This window comes from Echiichthys vipera (assembly GCF_963691815.1).
Source record: "Echiichthys vipera genome assembly, chromosome: 6".
NCBI lineage: Eukaryota > Metazoa > Chordata > Actinopteri > Perciformes > Trachinidae > Echiichthys > Echiichthys vipera.
Window position 1 is genome coordinate 16070938 of NC_139831.1, and position 14437 is coordinate 16085374.

General features: G+C 40.5%; 1 protein-coding gene across 1 annotated transcript in view; it reads left to right on the forward strand.

Annotated features, from left to right (window-relative positions):
- Positions 1 to 9365, forward strand: part of diaph1 (diaphanous related formin 1) — a gene marked incomplete at its 3' end in the record, with an annotated part of 86058 nt that extends 76693 nt beyond the window's left edge. Inside the window, exons 19-27 of the mRNA XM_083914974.1 lie at positions 1311 to 1439; positions 3405 to 3501; positions 4711 to 5404; positions 6083 to 6142; positions 6247 to 6306; positions 7287 to 7346; positions 7448 to 7511; positions 8488 to 8526; positions 9258 to 9365. Coding sequence (XP_083771100.1) covers positions 1311 to 1439; positions 3405 to 3501; positions 4711 to 5404; positions 6083 to 6142; positions 6247 to 6306; positions 7287 to 7346; positions 7448 to 7511; positions 8488 to 8526; positions 9258 to 9365 — 1311 coding nt within the window. The remainder of the gene's footprint in view (positions 1 to 1310; positions 1440 to 3404; positions 3502 to 4710; positions 5405 to 6082; positions 6143 to 6246; positions 6307 to 7286; positions 7347 to 7447; positions 7512 to 8487; positions 8527 to 9257) is intronic.
- Positions 9366 to 14437: the final 5072 nt, after the last annotated feature.

Sequence of the window (14437 nt, forward strand, 5' to 3'; positions counted from 1 at the left end):
AGTTTGAAAGTGTCAAAGAATACTGATCAGTATGAAATCTGACCCTTTTGACCCCATTTCCTTGAATAAATCACCAAGGCTTTGAGATGGGGAGCTGAGATGTGGATATATTGTACAGAGCATGAGGGACATTGCATATCTAGAATTTTAGACCTGTCAGACTTTCAGAAGGATCACAATTGACTGTCCAGGGTCGCTTCAGGCCTCTGAAGCCTACAATTGGAAGCCTTAGTGTTTAATAACCTCCACACACTTTGGCCTATCAGGCTGACAGTTTGATATGTTTATCAGGGGGCAAGGGCCCCATCCACTATGTGCAGTTTCACACCCGTGCAACCTTCACAAGTGTCAAAGGTCACCGATCAGTGGGAAATCTGAGGGCGCAGTCACACTGTCCTTCCGCACCGCGACCCAGGCTTTAGGGTACTTGTCCCCCCTCCCTATTGGCATATGTCCCAACAGGCGCACAGGAAATAACCTCAGAACCGCCGTAGGCCTCGTGCTCGTACACGTGCGCATGCTCGTGCTCGTACATGTGCAAACGTGCTTTACTAAAGCCCACCTCTCCCAAACGGGCCGTGGACGGCAAGCGTGCCGCTCCTAGACGTGGTACGGTTGCACTCACACTGGTCAAAGGAACCAGACTTTAGCCGTGACACGTGCTGGGGCACGGTACGGAGGCACAGTGGGAGGGCGCCCTGAGTAGAGGACTTAAGTTAGGAGAGTGGATGAAACTTAAGCTGTTCTCGTTTTTATTTTAAAAATGAAAAAATATGATAAAACATCCTATAATAGATTTTTATTTTATATAAATATAATTAAAGAAATTTAAAAAATATATAAATATACATACAATAAATCTAAAATATCTTTTGGGAAATATCACTAAATATATAACTGTAAGATATGTGTTTAATAGAAATAATGTAATACCCTTGGTTCAAAACAAACAGCATAAATTAGAGAGCAAAGCTCTGCAGGGATCTTTCTCTTAACTCAAGCTGAACTCATGCAACATTACCCCTCCCCCACCCCACACACAGAGCTGTGCACACCTGGCAGCTGCATTCATGAGAAATGGGGATTTGTACTATTTCACCTACAAGTTGCTGAGTAATAGAATTTCTCTGGAAATATTTAATTTAATGTCTTGGACTGCTGAACCACCGTAGATATTATGAACATTTCAAGATAATATAATGAGTACGACTCCTTTGGAGACCACAAAAGAAAAAGAAAAATGTAATATGAAGTTTCAAAAAAAGATTCTGCACTTTCCCGACGTCTGTGAATGCATCACTGAAATCAAGGCTCATCAGCGCAAGCTGCGTCGGCTGGAGAGACTCAGACAGCGGCACGAGGACAGCGAGCGACGCTACGAAGAGCAAATTAAAGTCAAAAACAAAGAAGAGCAAGAGCAAACACAACAACTTTTACAGGTAAGACTTTTTTAACCAGCCACTCATGTTCTGACTGATCCTTTCTGTCTGTCTCCGTGTAGAAGCTTTGTAGCTAGCTTTAGCATTAACTTAGCTTTCCTTGTCCGTCGACCTCGTGTCACGTTAAGTTCAAAGTTAATGTTAGGGATGCATGGATACTTCATTTTTCCATAAACAAGCAGCGTATGAGTGCTTGCATTTGCGTGGTCACCAATACTGAATGCATAGCCATTACACCTAAAGTTATTTGAATTTATTTTTTTTAAATCCACAGATATCGTCCGTAATTGAACATTCCCCAGTATGTTTTTCTTGTACATGGGTGACTGTCACAAGTTTCACTGCAGCACAAACTTACATTTAATATACTTATCATATCGCCTGCATGACATGTTAAATTAAAGAGGAACTATAATTCAGGTTACTTTACTGCATTTTGCAATGACGCAGGTGAAAAATCAATACATGGAGCGTGGATAATGTTATATATATATATATATATATATATATACAGTATGTATGTGTGTGTGTGTTGCTTGTATGCTTATGCAGTCTTAACCATTATAAACAAATGATTGAGGGTAACCTGTCCCTCGTTTTTATGTTTAGCCTCTGTAGGATAATCCATATAGATTATGTTATTGATTAATAGAATACAGTGTTTTGCCTTATTTAATTGCTTTAATCAAAGGAATGTGTTTGCAGATATACTAATCGTGATTTACTGATGTGCTTACTAAATAAAATATTTGTAGTGGACAGCTTTTTGATTCAAGGTGTGTTAAAATTGACCTCATGTGGTCAAGCATTTTTTTCTGATTTGAACTCTTTGATAACATCATTGAATTTGAGTTTTTCTATGTCTGAGCTTTGTTTACTGGTACATTTAATATCCTACATTTGCCACAGATGATGAAGAAAAAGGAAGAAAAAGAGGAGGAGGAAGAAGATGACTGGGTATGTATTATTTTTGACCTGCATAAACTATAAAATGAAAACTATATTTGATGCTTTGTCCACACTTTTTCCTCCTGTTTTTTGTATTTGACAGGTTCATGCCATAAAGTAGAGATGCACCGATCCTATACCTGGGTCGTATATCCGCTCTGATATTGAATAATTTCCAGTCATTCCTTTTTTATTAATATCAAATAGTAATACAGTTACAGCGATCTAGTCACTTCAATTCTATGTTTGCAAAAGTGGTTGGGGTTTTATATTATATCTTAAAATATTGGTTTACATGGAAGTGTTATTTATGTAGTTTTGCTGCTAATGTTCACTTTGTTAACTGGTAATTAATATTAGGCACATTGATATATGTGTTAATTTGTAACCTTTAATAATGTTACCTTAATGTGAAGCCTGATGCCTTCACTCAAATGGACAGGTGTACGCTTGATTCATAGTAGTAGTATCAGATCAGTATCAGACATTAGACATCAACGGATACGTTCAGCCCAGGTATCGGATTGGATCGCAAAAAACTTGATCGGTGCATCTCTACCATGAAGTTATTGTCTGAGTACTTTTGTCGCTAAATTTGAGTATTTTCTTTTCCTGTGAAAATGAATTTGGACTTTTGATGTCTCATCCATTACTGCAGAAATTCTGTCACTTCCCTTCTTTCGTAAACAGTAAACTGCTCTGAGATGGGTCAATTTAGGAATTTTTCTTTTCAGATAAAAAGCAAAACAATATTAATTCATATTAAATGAAATAACAGTTAATGAAGAGAGGTCAACAATAACCTGACAGGATATTAAAAATGTATACAATAAAGTGTGTGAAAATGAAAAATGTAAATTGATCAGTTGGCAACTCCATCAGCTGTCTGTGTTTTTATGACTAAATGTTGCTTTTGGAGGACAACTTGTGCTGTTTTGAAAATGTGTTCTAGTGTTTCGCTTAGAATATGACTTTTTGAGGATAAAATTAACTTTTTGATCTGTTAAATTCTTTCAGGATTTCTGTGGAACTGATGCATCCGAGTCCAGTCATGATCTGGAGAGCAGTAACGTGCCATCACCTTCTTCATCTTCGGAGGCAGAGGAACCCAAAGGTAAAACAAAATCTACACTTACAAGACCGAGGAAAACTGGAAAACGTGCGGGTTCTGCCACCAAAGACTTAAATCCACTTAAAGAACCCATTCAGAGAGATGAGAGTGATGGAGACAAGAGAGACGGAGACAATATTGATGATTACAGTGCTGACACTGAGGATGACAAGGATGGAGATGAGTGTAGGTCACATGGCATCACTGTGAAAACCACCATGAAAGGGAACAAAAGAAAATGGGATAAGAAACATTATTGTATGTTTTGCAAAAAACCTCAATCCAAGATTGCAAGACATCTAATCCGGAAACATAGCAGTGAAAAAGAAGTGGCACAGGTGATATGTCTTCCAGCAAAGTCCAAGAAACGGACTCAAATGTTAGAACAACTTTGCCGAAGGGGTGATTTCTATCATAACATTACTGTGTTACAAGAGGGGAAGGGTGAAATTGTCACCTACAGACAACCATCCGAACATACAGATGTAGAAAAGTACTTGCCTTGCAACATGTGTTATGGTTTCTTCTTAAAAACTGAGCTATGGAGACATGAAAAAGTGTGTCGGAAAACAATGACTTTGTCACCTGAGTCCAAGAAAAAAAGACGAGTCCAAAGTGCTGCATCATCCCTTCTCCCGTATAGAGGACAAACGTCACAAAGATGCGCTGCAATTCTCAGCAGGATGGTTATTGATGTCATTTCAAGTGAAGTTAAAAATGACCCTCTGATTTGTGAATTTGGTGATAGACTGCTTGAAAAACATGAAAATGTTCGGACAAGGGATCGCTATGTGAGCCAAAAGATGAGGGACTTGGGTAGATTTCTACTGGTTGCCAAGTCCCTGGACAGAAAAGTGAAATCCCTTCAAGATGTTTTGGTTCCACCAAAGTTTTCCTTAGCGGTAGCAGCAGCCAAAAAAACATCTGGTTTCACCAACTCAGCGCATAGATACAACACACCATCTCTTGCTTTAAAATTGGGGCACTCACTGAAGGCAGTTTGTGACATCGTGATAGGACAACATGTAAAGGCTGAAGATGAATCGGCTGCCAGCCGAGTGAGGAACTTTTTGGGCTTAGTTGCTGCAGTGTGGGACCTGTATGTGTCACGCCATGCACGAACAAACCTAGAAGAAGAAAGATGGAACAAAAGAGAAATGATTCCACTCACAGAGGATGTAATGAAGCTTCATAAAATGTTGAAGTCCACAGAGGAGGAGGCAAAAGACAAGCTCCTGAATGGACCAAACCCAACAGCTTACAAGACACTCAGCGAGTGCCTTCTTGCCCAAATCATCCTCTTCAACAGAAGACGCCAAGGTGAGGCAGCAAAAATGCCTCTGGTGACATACAGAGACAGAGCCACAGAGGAACCAAATGAAGACATCATGAAGTGCCTCTCAAAGCTAGAACAAGATCTGAGTCATGAGTTCACTCGTTTAGTAGTCAGGGGGAAGAGAGGCCGTAAGGTGCCCCTGCTTCTCACAAAAGAGATGACATCCTCACTTGACTTCCTCATTGGAAAAAGGGGTGGAGAGAATGATATTCTAGAAAGCAACAAGTATGTTTTTGCGAGACAGAATTCTGAATCCCATCTTCGAGGTTCAGACTGTTTGAGAAAGTATGCAGCTGCAAGTGGAGCAAAGAGGCCTGAAACGCTCACCTCGACCCAGCTTAGGAAACATGTGGCCACACTCAGCCAGATAATGAACCTGAAGGACAACGAGTTGGATCAACTGGCGAAATTCATGGGGCACGATATTCGCGTTCATCGCGATTATTATCGGCTGACAGAGAACACGCTGCAGCTCGCTAAAATGAGCAAGCTGCTGATGGCAGTAGAACTTGGAGCTGATGTCTACAAAGGCAAAACTCTTGATGAGATTGATTTAAACTTAGAAAGTGAGTAAAAATGATGTTACAGTGAATCATGATTTATCGTTACGTGACATGAACTCCCGGTCCTTTTAATAATGTCTGGTGGATTTAATAATAATCAAAATATTTTTTTCGAATAAAACAGCGGCTTTGTCTACAAAACGGAGAGCAATACAAGGATCCGGAGTCACTGAAAGCATTGTGGAAATTCCCAGTGGGGAATCCTTAGAGCCACCTGAGGACATGGATGGTATGAATTTATACATTGTCAAATAATTGATTGGTTATTGTTCTTTTCAGCACTTGATTTATTCCTGGGCCATGTACAGGGAGAGCACATTATCTTAATGGGAGTACTAGTTGGCAGGCTGGTTCATGAGCAGGGAGGGCTTTAGGAGCGGGGTAAATTAGCTGGTTTTCTGATTTGCAGGAATCAACAAAGAATTGTATGACATGACTTTCTTTTTTTGTAGAGCCAGACATTTTGACTCAAGGTCCAAGGCCATCATTTAAGGCAAAAAGAGGAAAGAGAGGTAAACAAATCCATCTTGTTTCCTCATCTTTAGGTTCTTATGCTCCTGTGTAATAACTGTCTCATGCTGTCCGACCATGGTCTTTGATACAATACAAGTAATTAAGATAAACCACGTAATACGCTTAGTGTCATTCTCAAGTGATATATTCTCTCTCTGTTCTTCTCTTGAAGGGTCCTCCAAAAGAAAAAGGACAGTGGGTTCTCAGACTGCTCAAGATTCAGATTCCGACGGTATGAACATGACTTTAGATCTCTTAATGTTTTGTTGTCTGTAAATACAATGTGTTGTAAGTAATGTTTACGTGGACTTTTCTTTGTTTTCGCCTTCTCTTTAGAAGAAACCAGAAGCCCGTCCATTCCCAAACCAAGGCACGTGCAGAAAAGAGGACAGAAAGGTAAACCTATTTCCTCCTTCTACTGTCCAATCATGGTCTTTATCCTCAATACCAGCGTTACTAAAGTAACTTTATCCAAGGGATGTTCAAGTCTTTTTTTTTTCGCCAGGTAGAGTCTCTTTTTTTAAAAAAGAAAAATATATTAGCTCTTAATGTGGTCATTTCATTGGGGCAACTTGACATGTGCATACTTACAAGTGCCTTCAGTCGTAATTTGCAGAAAAAAAAATTCACAGGAGGACTGAGTGTACAGTTGCCTTTATGTGCCAATTAAGCATGGCAGTCCCTGTGAAGACAGGTCAGACCTCTGCATGTGTCACCTGTGTGAAAGAAAAGAGGACAGCACTGTCCTTTCTAGCTGACTCACCTGTAACTCACATGCAGCTGACCGAGCAGGAGCTCTGCTGTTCCTCTCCTTCATTTAGTGTTTGGCTGAACTTTGTATAAAAGAGTTCAACGTGAAGATCTAACCTCCACTTGAGCACGATCAGCTGAGCAAGAGCACAGTAGATGTGGCTGCACAGCTGTAGCAGATTGTGTGTTTTATAACCATAAAAACCCACATTGTCCGCTGAAGTGATCCCCAAAGGAATTTTAGTCAAAGGCAACTGGACTTGGTTATTTGTCTAGGAAGACGTTTCACCTCTCATCCAAGAGGCTTCATCAGTTAATTTGCCGTGATCCAGGTATTTAACCTCTCACAGGCAGATGATGTCACTGAAACCCTTTGTGCTCCAAGAGCCAACGACCGTCGTTAGAGTGACAGTCGTTGGTGGGAAGTAGGTCTGGACTTGGTTAGTGCTCTGTTGAGTCTTAACAACAGTGGTTGGAGTCACAGGAGGCCATGTGTGAACAGTTGTTCTTTGAGGTTAGATTGTTGAATCTCCTGAAGGGATGAAAGGGCAGCATTGTAAATTGGAGATTTCACAGGTTTCCCACTCAAGTGATATATTTTCTCTCTCTCTGTTCTTCTCTTGAAGGGTCCTCCAAAAAAGAAAGGACAGTGTGTTTTCAGACTGCTCAAGATTCAGATTCCGACGGTATGAACATGACTTTAGAGCTCTTAATGTTTTGTCTGTAAATACAATGTGTTGTAAGTAATGTTTACGTGGACTTTTCTTTGTTTTCGCCTTCTCTTTAGAAGAAACCAGAAGCCCGTCCATTCCCAAACCAAGGCACGTGCAAAAAAGAGGACGGACAAGATGGTAAGAACATGCAGGGGTCGACAATATAAATGGCCTAGTGGCCCGGATGTACTTTTAAATCTGTAAGGGCCACCAGAACGCTCCAACCGGACCAGTAAAAAATAATGCCCTGAAAAAAGATGTGTAAAAAAAGCAATGAATCTAATCTCACATAAATTCACCGTGGTTTGATATGATTTCTGTGAAATCGTCAAGGTAATTACTGCATACACATAGCGTTGCATGATCCCAATCAAAGACGGACATTTACTTTTTGTGCGCAGTGAGCGCTATGCCCTGGGATGTCAGCTAACCACCTGCAAACAACTGCAGTGTGCACAACTCGCTTGCTTCCGGGCAACACGTGCTGAACGCTCACTGCTGCTTAAGTTGTCACAAGAACCGATAGATCCTTCTTTTCTGTACCGTGAAACTTTGTCCTCAGTGAATCTTTTCGAGTCTTGACGGGACCAATGCGGACGTTACACACGACCAGAGCACGCGATGGGTCTCGGTGCAGCCAGAGTCAAGCTTGCAGTCCGTTTATGTGAACGCGTGTTTAGACCATAATACATCCATGGTTTGGAGCAGAGAAAAAACAAATGTGTGGAAACATAAAATAGAGCTGAAAAAATCATCTGAGTCAGTTTTGCGCTAGTCTGTGGAAACAGCCTAAAAGTGAACGAATGAGGAGAACAATTATGTAATTGAACTACTGAAAGATAAAAGTAATGACTACATTACTTTCCATTTGTGTTGAGGCATGTTTACCATTTTAAATTTTAAATACAGGTTTGATTTGAAGCAGTTATTTATTTATTAAATAAAGTAACATACTGAACTAAGAAGTGCATGTTTTTTTTCTTCCTACTATTGAGAACCGTGGAAATTTATTGTCTACCCCTGACATAACTGAAGTTTATTGGAGGTGTGTTACAGTTGCTGTCAATATGAAGATTTGTAAATGATAATAAGGCATCGTGTTTTTTTTTTGCAGGAGAACCACAAAGGCCTTTCAAAAGGACAGAGGAGTCAGGTACTCAACTAACTTAAAAAGGGGAGATTGGTAAAAATACTGTTACTTAGTGAAAGAACTCAAGTAGAAATTGTAGTCCACAAAATAACTTGATAAATTAAAAGTATGAGGATAAACAAAAATGACAACTCAAGAAGTGAGTAACTTAAAGAGGAACTATGCAGGATTTGTAGCTTTTTTCTGTAAATAAAAAGCTTCAGAGTAATTGTGAAAATAAATGAATTGTAACTTGTTCCAGGTAGAATAGAGACTATTTGCCTTCCACCTAGCGTCTCTGGGCTGAAAACCAACCTTGTAGGATCAGAGACTCAGACCCATTGTCCAAGCTCTTGTCTCTGCGGCACCGCCACATAGACGTAATGCACCCCTAATCTCTTGTTTATGACAGATAAGACTATGCAAATATACACATGGTAACATGGTGGATGATAAATAACGTTACTCACCGCTCCATAGATTTCAGAGTTGTCTGACTGAAATGTATAAACGCATAGTTTCCATGGGTCTTCCAAAATGTTTAAGTACAAATAAATGACCTGTACATTATGACCCATTGAATTCATAAATCACACCTGCAAGCTGGTCGGCTTTTGGCTACTGTCACCTTTTCTTTAATCTCAGTCAGGGTAGAAGTGAATGAAGAGGGTTTAAGGATTGTATGTTGCTACTTATTTGACTACTCAAGAGTTTGCAGTTCTGATAAATAATGCCATGTTTGATTTCTGTTATAGATCTCCCAAAAGGCTTCCGACGCAAGCCTTGGAGTAGAGAGGAAAAAGAAGCTGTATGGAGGCAGCTGGGAAAGTTCATCACCCTCCAAAGAGTTCCTGGGAAATTAGAGTGCATGAAAGCATTGGGTGCTGAACGGGCACTTAGAAGTCGTTCATGGAAAGACGTAAAAAACCAGGCTTACAACATAATCACCTCCCAAAAGAGGAAGTTTTAAACAAGTGTATATATACACTGCAGCTGTTTGTTTTTTGACTGCAGAAAGTTTTAATGTTCAAGTTTGTGTGCAGTCTAGGTACTTTCATTAAATAAAGTACTGTGTTGAAGTTGAGCCTTATGAGTTTCCTAATGTCTTTGAGACATTTCTCTAGATTAATAAATGGCAGCTTGGGTTCATTCAGTACACAGAAAAATATGTTTTCCGTAAGGCTAGTCAAGGTAGTTTTATTTGTATAGCCCATTTTTAAAAAACAGTTTGTCTCAAAGGGCTTTCATAACAACATCCTCTGCCCTGAGACCCTGACATCCACTAAGGAAAAACTAATTGAAACCCTTTTAACAGGGAAATAATTGGTGAAAGCTCAGGGTGAGAAACCGAGGAGGGATCCCTCACCCAGGAAGGCCAGACAGTTTGTAACAGATGGTTAACAAGAGCAGATGAAGGCACCTTTTGATGGGAGGGAAGGCAGGCAGAGCAGGCCAGCTGAATAGGAGTTCTAGATGGCGGACTGGTAAGTGAAAATAAATTGTCAAGCTATATCGTGAGCATAAGCTTTGGACTGAACAACACAATTGGTGTCACCTTCAGGTGTGTTACATAGCTTTATTAGCATTGTTTGATGTACAGAACTTGGAACATTCTTGTTGGTAAATTTAAACCATGATAAACAAATCTGTTTAATGCTGATGCTTTTGGCTTGGTGAGAAAACTTGAAGCTGTGAGGATCACTTAAAATAACAACAAAAAACACACGCAAATCTGCCCGGCAACAGGCTTTGGTCCTCACAACTCTAGAAGTAAAATATTTTTTTTACTTTGTGTTTTCTGAAATTTAAAGTCACATTCTGGTTCCCCACTCCCACCTAGTGTTAGATATATTTTTTGCACCATTCTAGCTATAGTGGAAGTGGTGGCACTCACAAAGTAATCCAGGAGCAGGGTCCTCACAACTATATAAAGACACGTATGTGTGTGTGTGTGTGTGTGTGTGTGTGTGTGTGTGTGTGTGTGTGTGTGTGTGTGTGTGTGTGTGTGTGTGTGTGTGTGTGTGTGTGTGTGTGTGTGTGTGTGTGTGTGTGTGTGTGTGTGTGTGTGTGTGTGTGTGTGTGTGTGTTCTGTTATTTGCTATGGGGATTTATGGGCTGTTTGTGTGGTTTCAGCAAGTGCAAATTCGAGTTCAAGGTAGTGCTGTGTCGGTACGTCGACTGTAGTGCACCTTATCAGCAATGCAGGCAGCATACTCAGTGTGTGTATGTGTGTCTCATCAACGATGCCGTTACGTGCCGTGTGTGCGTCATCGCTGAAGACCTTCATGGCCAGAAGAGCATAGAGAGGTCAGAATGGCCCTGAGAGAACAACACTGACACACACACACACACACACACACACACACAGACCCACTGTTGCCTGACCTCTGTCCCCTCTTCCACATACTCTTTCCACCTCTCTGTCCCCTGTTTGTACCCTTTAAATTATCACATACTCATACACATACACAATCAGTATGTTTTTCTTTTAGCTTTTGTATTTTTTCACACACACACACACACACACACACACACACACACACACACACACAAACACCCTTGGATGTGAATAAGATGAAGTGTGAAGGTAATAAACAGTGTATCCAGGTGTTGGGTTTGCCAGCCATCTAGAAGCAGTACACAGATTTCTCCAGTGGAGGGCACTGTGACTCCACAGATGAATAGTAACCTCACTGAAGGACTCACACTATGTGCCTCCTGTAGTCAATATATTTAGATTAAAAAAAATCATGCTGCTTAATATTACACTACACTACAATAATACTTTTTAATTACATGCAGAATAAATGTCTCGTATTGGGATTTTTATAGATTTTTTTAGATTCAAAGCTAATATAGCAAATGTTTAAAGTTTGTGGTAGATTATTGTAAGTATAGACTTCTTCCAGTTTAAAGTATATTGTGAAACCATCAAAATAATCGCAATTCAGCGACTCGGTTTGCAACCTGCTGTCACCATGAGATTAATTGACTTAGTCACTTAAAAACTAACAATTTTACAGTCAAAATCCTCAAATATACCTATAATTTATAATAATAAAAAACCATTACTGATTGGACCTGATACAAGATCCCATGTTCCCGACATTTAATGAAAAAGGCCTAGAGCTATTTCATGTTAATTTTGAATTTAATCAAATACAAATATGTACAAGCTTTTATACTTACACCTACATTATTTAAGACCATTTACTAAGAAAATTGTTTTAAACATTCTATTTTTAATCTCAGATTAAGATATTTTTTAGCTATAAATATTGGCATTATTTAATGTTTCAAAGAAAATGTAATGTGTTTTATCTAACTTAGTTCAATACAGTAAATCCAAGCTGCACTTACACTGTTCATGCACCAGGGGTGCGCAAGGGAGCACAGTCTTAGCCCCTCCCATAAGCCCTCCCTCTGAAGCCTGGCCCTCCCACATCCTGCCCCCGTCCCCCCTCCTCACTGCCCCACCCTGCCATCTGGTTCTTTTCACACAATCACCCCCCCAAACACACACACACACACACAGAGAGTCTGGAAATTTTTTTTCTCCTCATTTCCTTTCACAGTGAAAAACAGGATGAAGGGGCTCATTCAGTCCCGAGGTTACCGTGGAAACCCCCGTATTCTTCTTCTGTCAAAGTTGCTTACATTGTAACACACACGCACACTCTTATATAGAGAGTGACAGAATGTTGGACATTTAAAGTTTAAAGGGACCAAGGCTACAGCTGTCCTTCTGTCTGCCACAGTTTTGGCCTTCTGTTTAGTTTGGACAAAGAACTTAATGCCCCCCCTCCCTTTCTTTTTTTCTTTGTCTCAATCCCCATGTATCACTTATACTTTAGCATTAAAGTAAACCTTCTAAAACCAAAAACACAAGTTTCCCTGAAATGTGTTTGATCTATGTTGATGTTAAAAAGCTGGCAAAAGATTTGTTTGTGTCTCTATGTGGTTCTTTCAATTGGGCAATCTCAGCAACCCCTTCCAAAGAACTGCTCACCCCCGAGATATTGATGTTGAAACTTAAAACCATCTCCTCTGTTCCAGTTTAGACAATCTACAGCCCTGGAATGCCGAATGGAAAAAAGTTAGTTTGAAGTTATATAAAGTTAATGTTGTGCTTTTCTCCTATCTTGCCACCAGAGGGCCCATGAAAAACACATTTGGCGCCACATATATACAATAGAGCACATCATCTGAAAGCTTTTAGTGGGTTAAAAATAAACTGCAGCTCTCCACAAGCAGGGAGTGGTGATGAGAAGATGAATACACCACATGAAAAGACAGGAGAAGAGATTGAAAAGAGCTTTCTGGGAGAGGCGTGGAACTATTCTTTGAGTTGAGGATATAGTTCAGAGTGGTCAGGGATGAGAGTGTGCTAAACAGTTTTTCCTGTTTTGTCTGTCTGTCTTTGTGTTTTTCATTTCTTTCTCCAAGCCTGGCTACCCATCACCTTCTCCACCACACATTTTCTCCTTTTAAGGAGTGAGGGAATGACAGAGGAAGGGAATAGAAAGGGGGGGGGGGGCTCACTCAGGTCTGCTGACTGATGAACAGACTCCTCTTTGTGTGGATAGAGACATACACTCATGCACGCACACACTTGGTTATATATTGACAGAGACCTCTGCATGACTTGGCTTCTCATGATTCTGTGAACCCCTCTATCGCCTCCTCTCCCCCTCCACTTTTCTGCTTTTTTCTCCCTTTCCACTTAATTAAAAACAGAAGTCAGCAATGGAAGAATTTAGTTTTTCTTTCATGACACACACACACACACACTTTCCTGGAACAACCCCCCCTCATCTCACCAACAGCTGCTTGGCACTGAGATGATGATGATGATGATGGTTGATGATGATGATGATGATGATGATGGTGTGTGTGTGTGTGTGTGTGTGTGTGTGTGTGTGTGTGTGTGTGTGTGTGTGTGTGTGTGTGTGTGTGTGTGTGTGTGTGTGTGTGTGTGTGTGTGTGTGTGTGTGTGTGTGTGTGTGTGTGTGTGTGTGTGTGTGTGTGTGTGTGTGTGTGTGTGTGTGTGTGTGTTCTTTGTGTGATGGTATAACAAAAAGGCAGCTGGGACAATAAAACATTTGGATGTTAAGATGTCAGCGCTCCACTAGTGTGTTGGTATGTTTTTGTGCGTGTAGTCACACATGTGTTGTGCTTCTGTCATCTCCTTTCCTCCCCCACAATGACTAAGTGTAACATGGTGCAGTGCTCCATAGCCACCACTAGAGGTGCCATCGGCTTATAAATGAAGTGAGCCGGCTGTGCATGTGGAAAAACCACAGAGCAGCCATTTTACAATCTGCACACCAGACCCCATTTTATGAATCAGCTATGATGTCAACATAGCTACGCCTGATGCCATTGGCTGGAGCGCAGCTGGCACTGTATTATAGCAGGATGCACACACATGCTCGCTCCCCGGCTCTCCATCTCTATGAGATACACACAGGCACACACTGACCCAGTGACATAATGCTGTCACTAGGTCGCTAGTCTTGTCCCGGACTAACTGGATTGCCAAATCCTTGAGATTATATACTATTGAGAAGAGATGTTCATCTGTGCTGTAGTATGTGTACTTGTCTGTCTTTGTACAAGTCAGTATTGTCACATTTATGTGTACACAGTTTTAACCAGGTAGAGCCTTTACTGATATTTTGATCTCTTTATTTCTCTCACTGTTATCTTTAGATGTATTAGCTCCCTAATTTTCTCATTACCACTTTCTTTAAAAAGGGGATTCTTTATGGTAATTATCAGTCTCCCTGTTTGTGTCTCTGACTGTCCTAAGGTGTTTATTTGTAGATGTTTGTCGCTTCCTTTGAGTCTCTTCCTAAACTGTCAGCTGTGTTTGTGTGAAGATATTTATGTCGTTTCCTCTCAAATGTCGTGATGGATGTTCCTACCGTGTGTG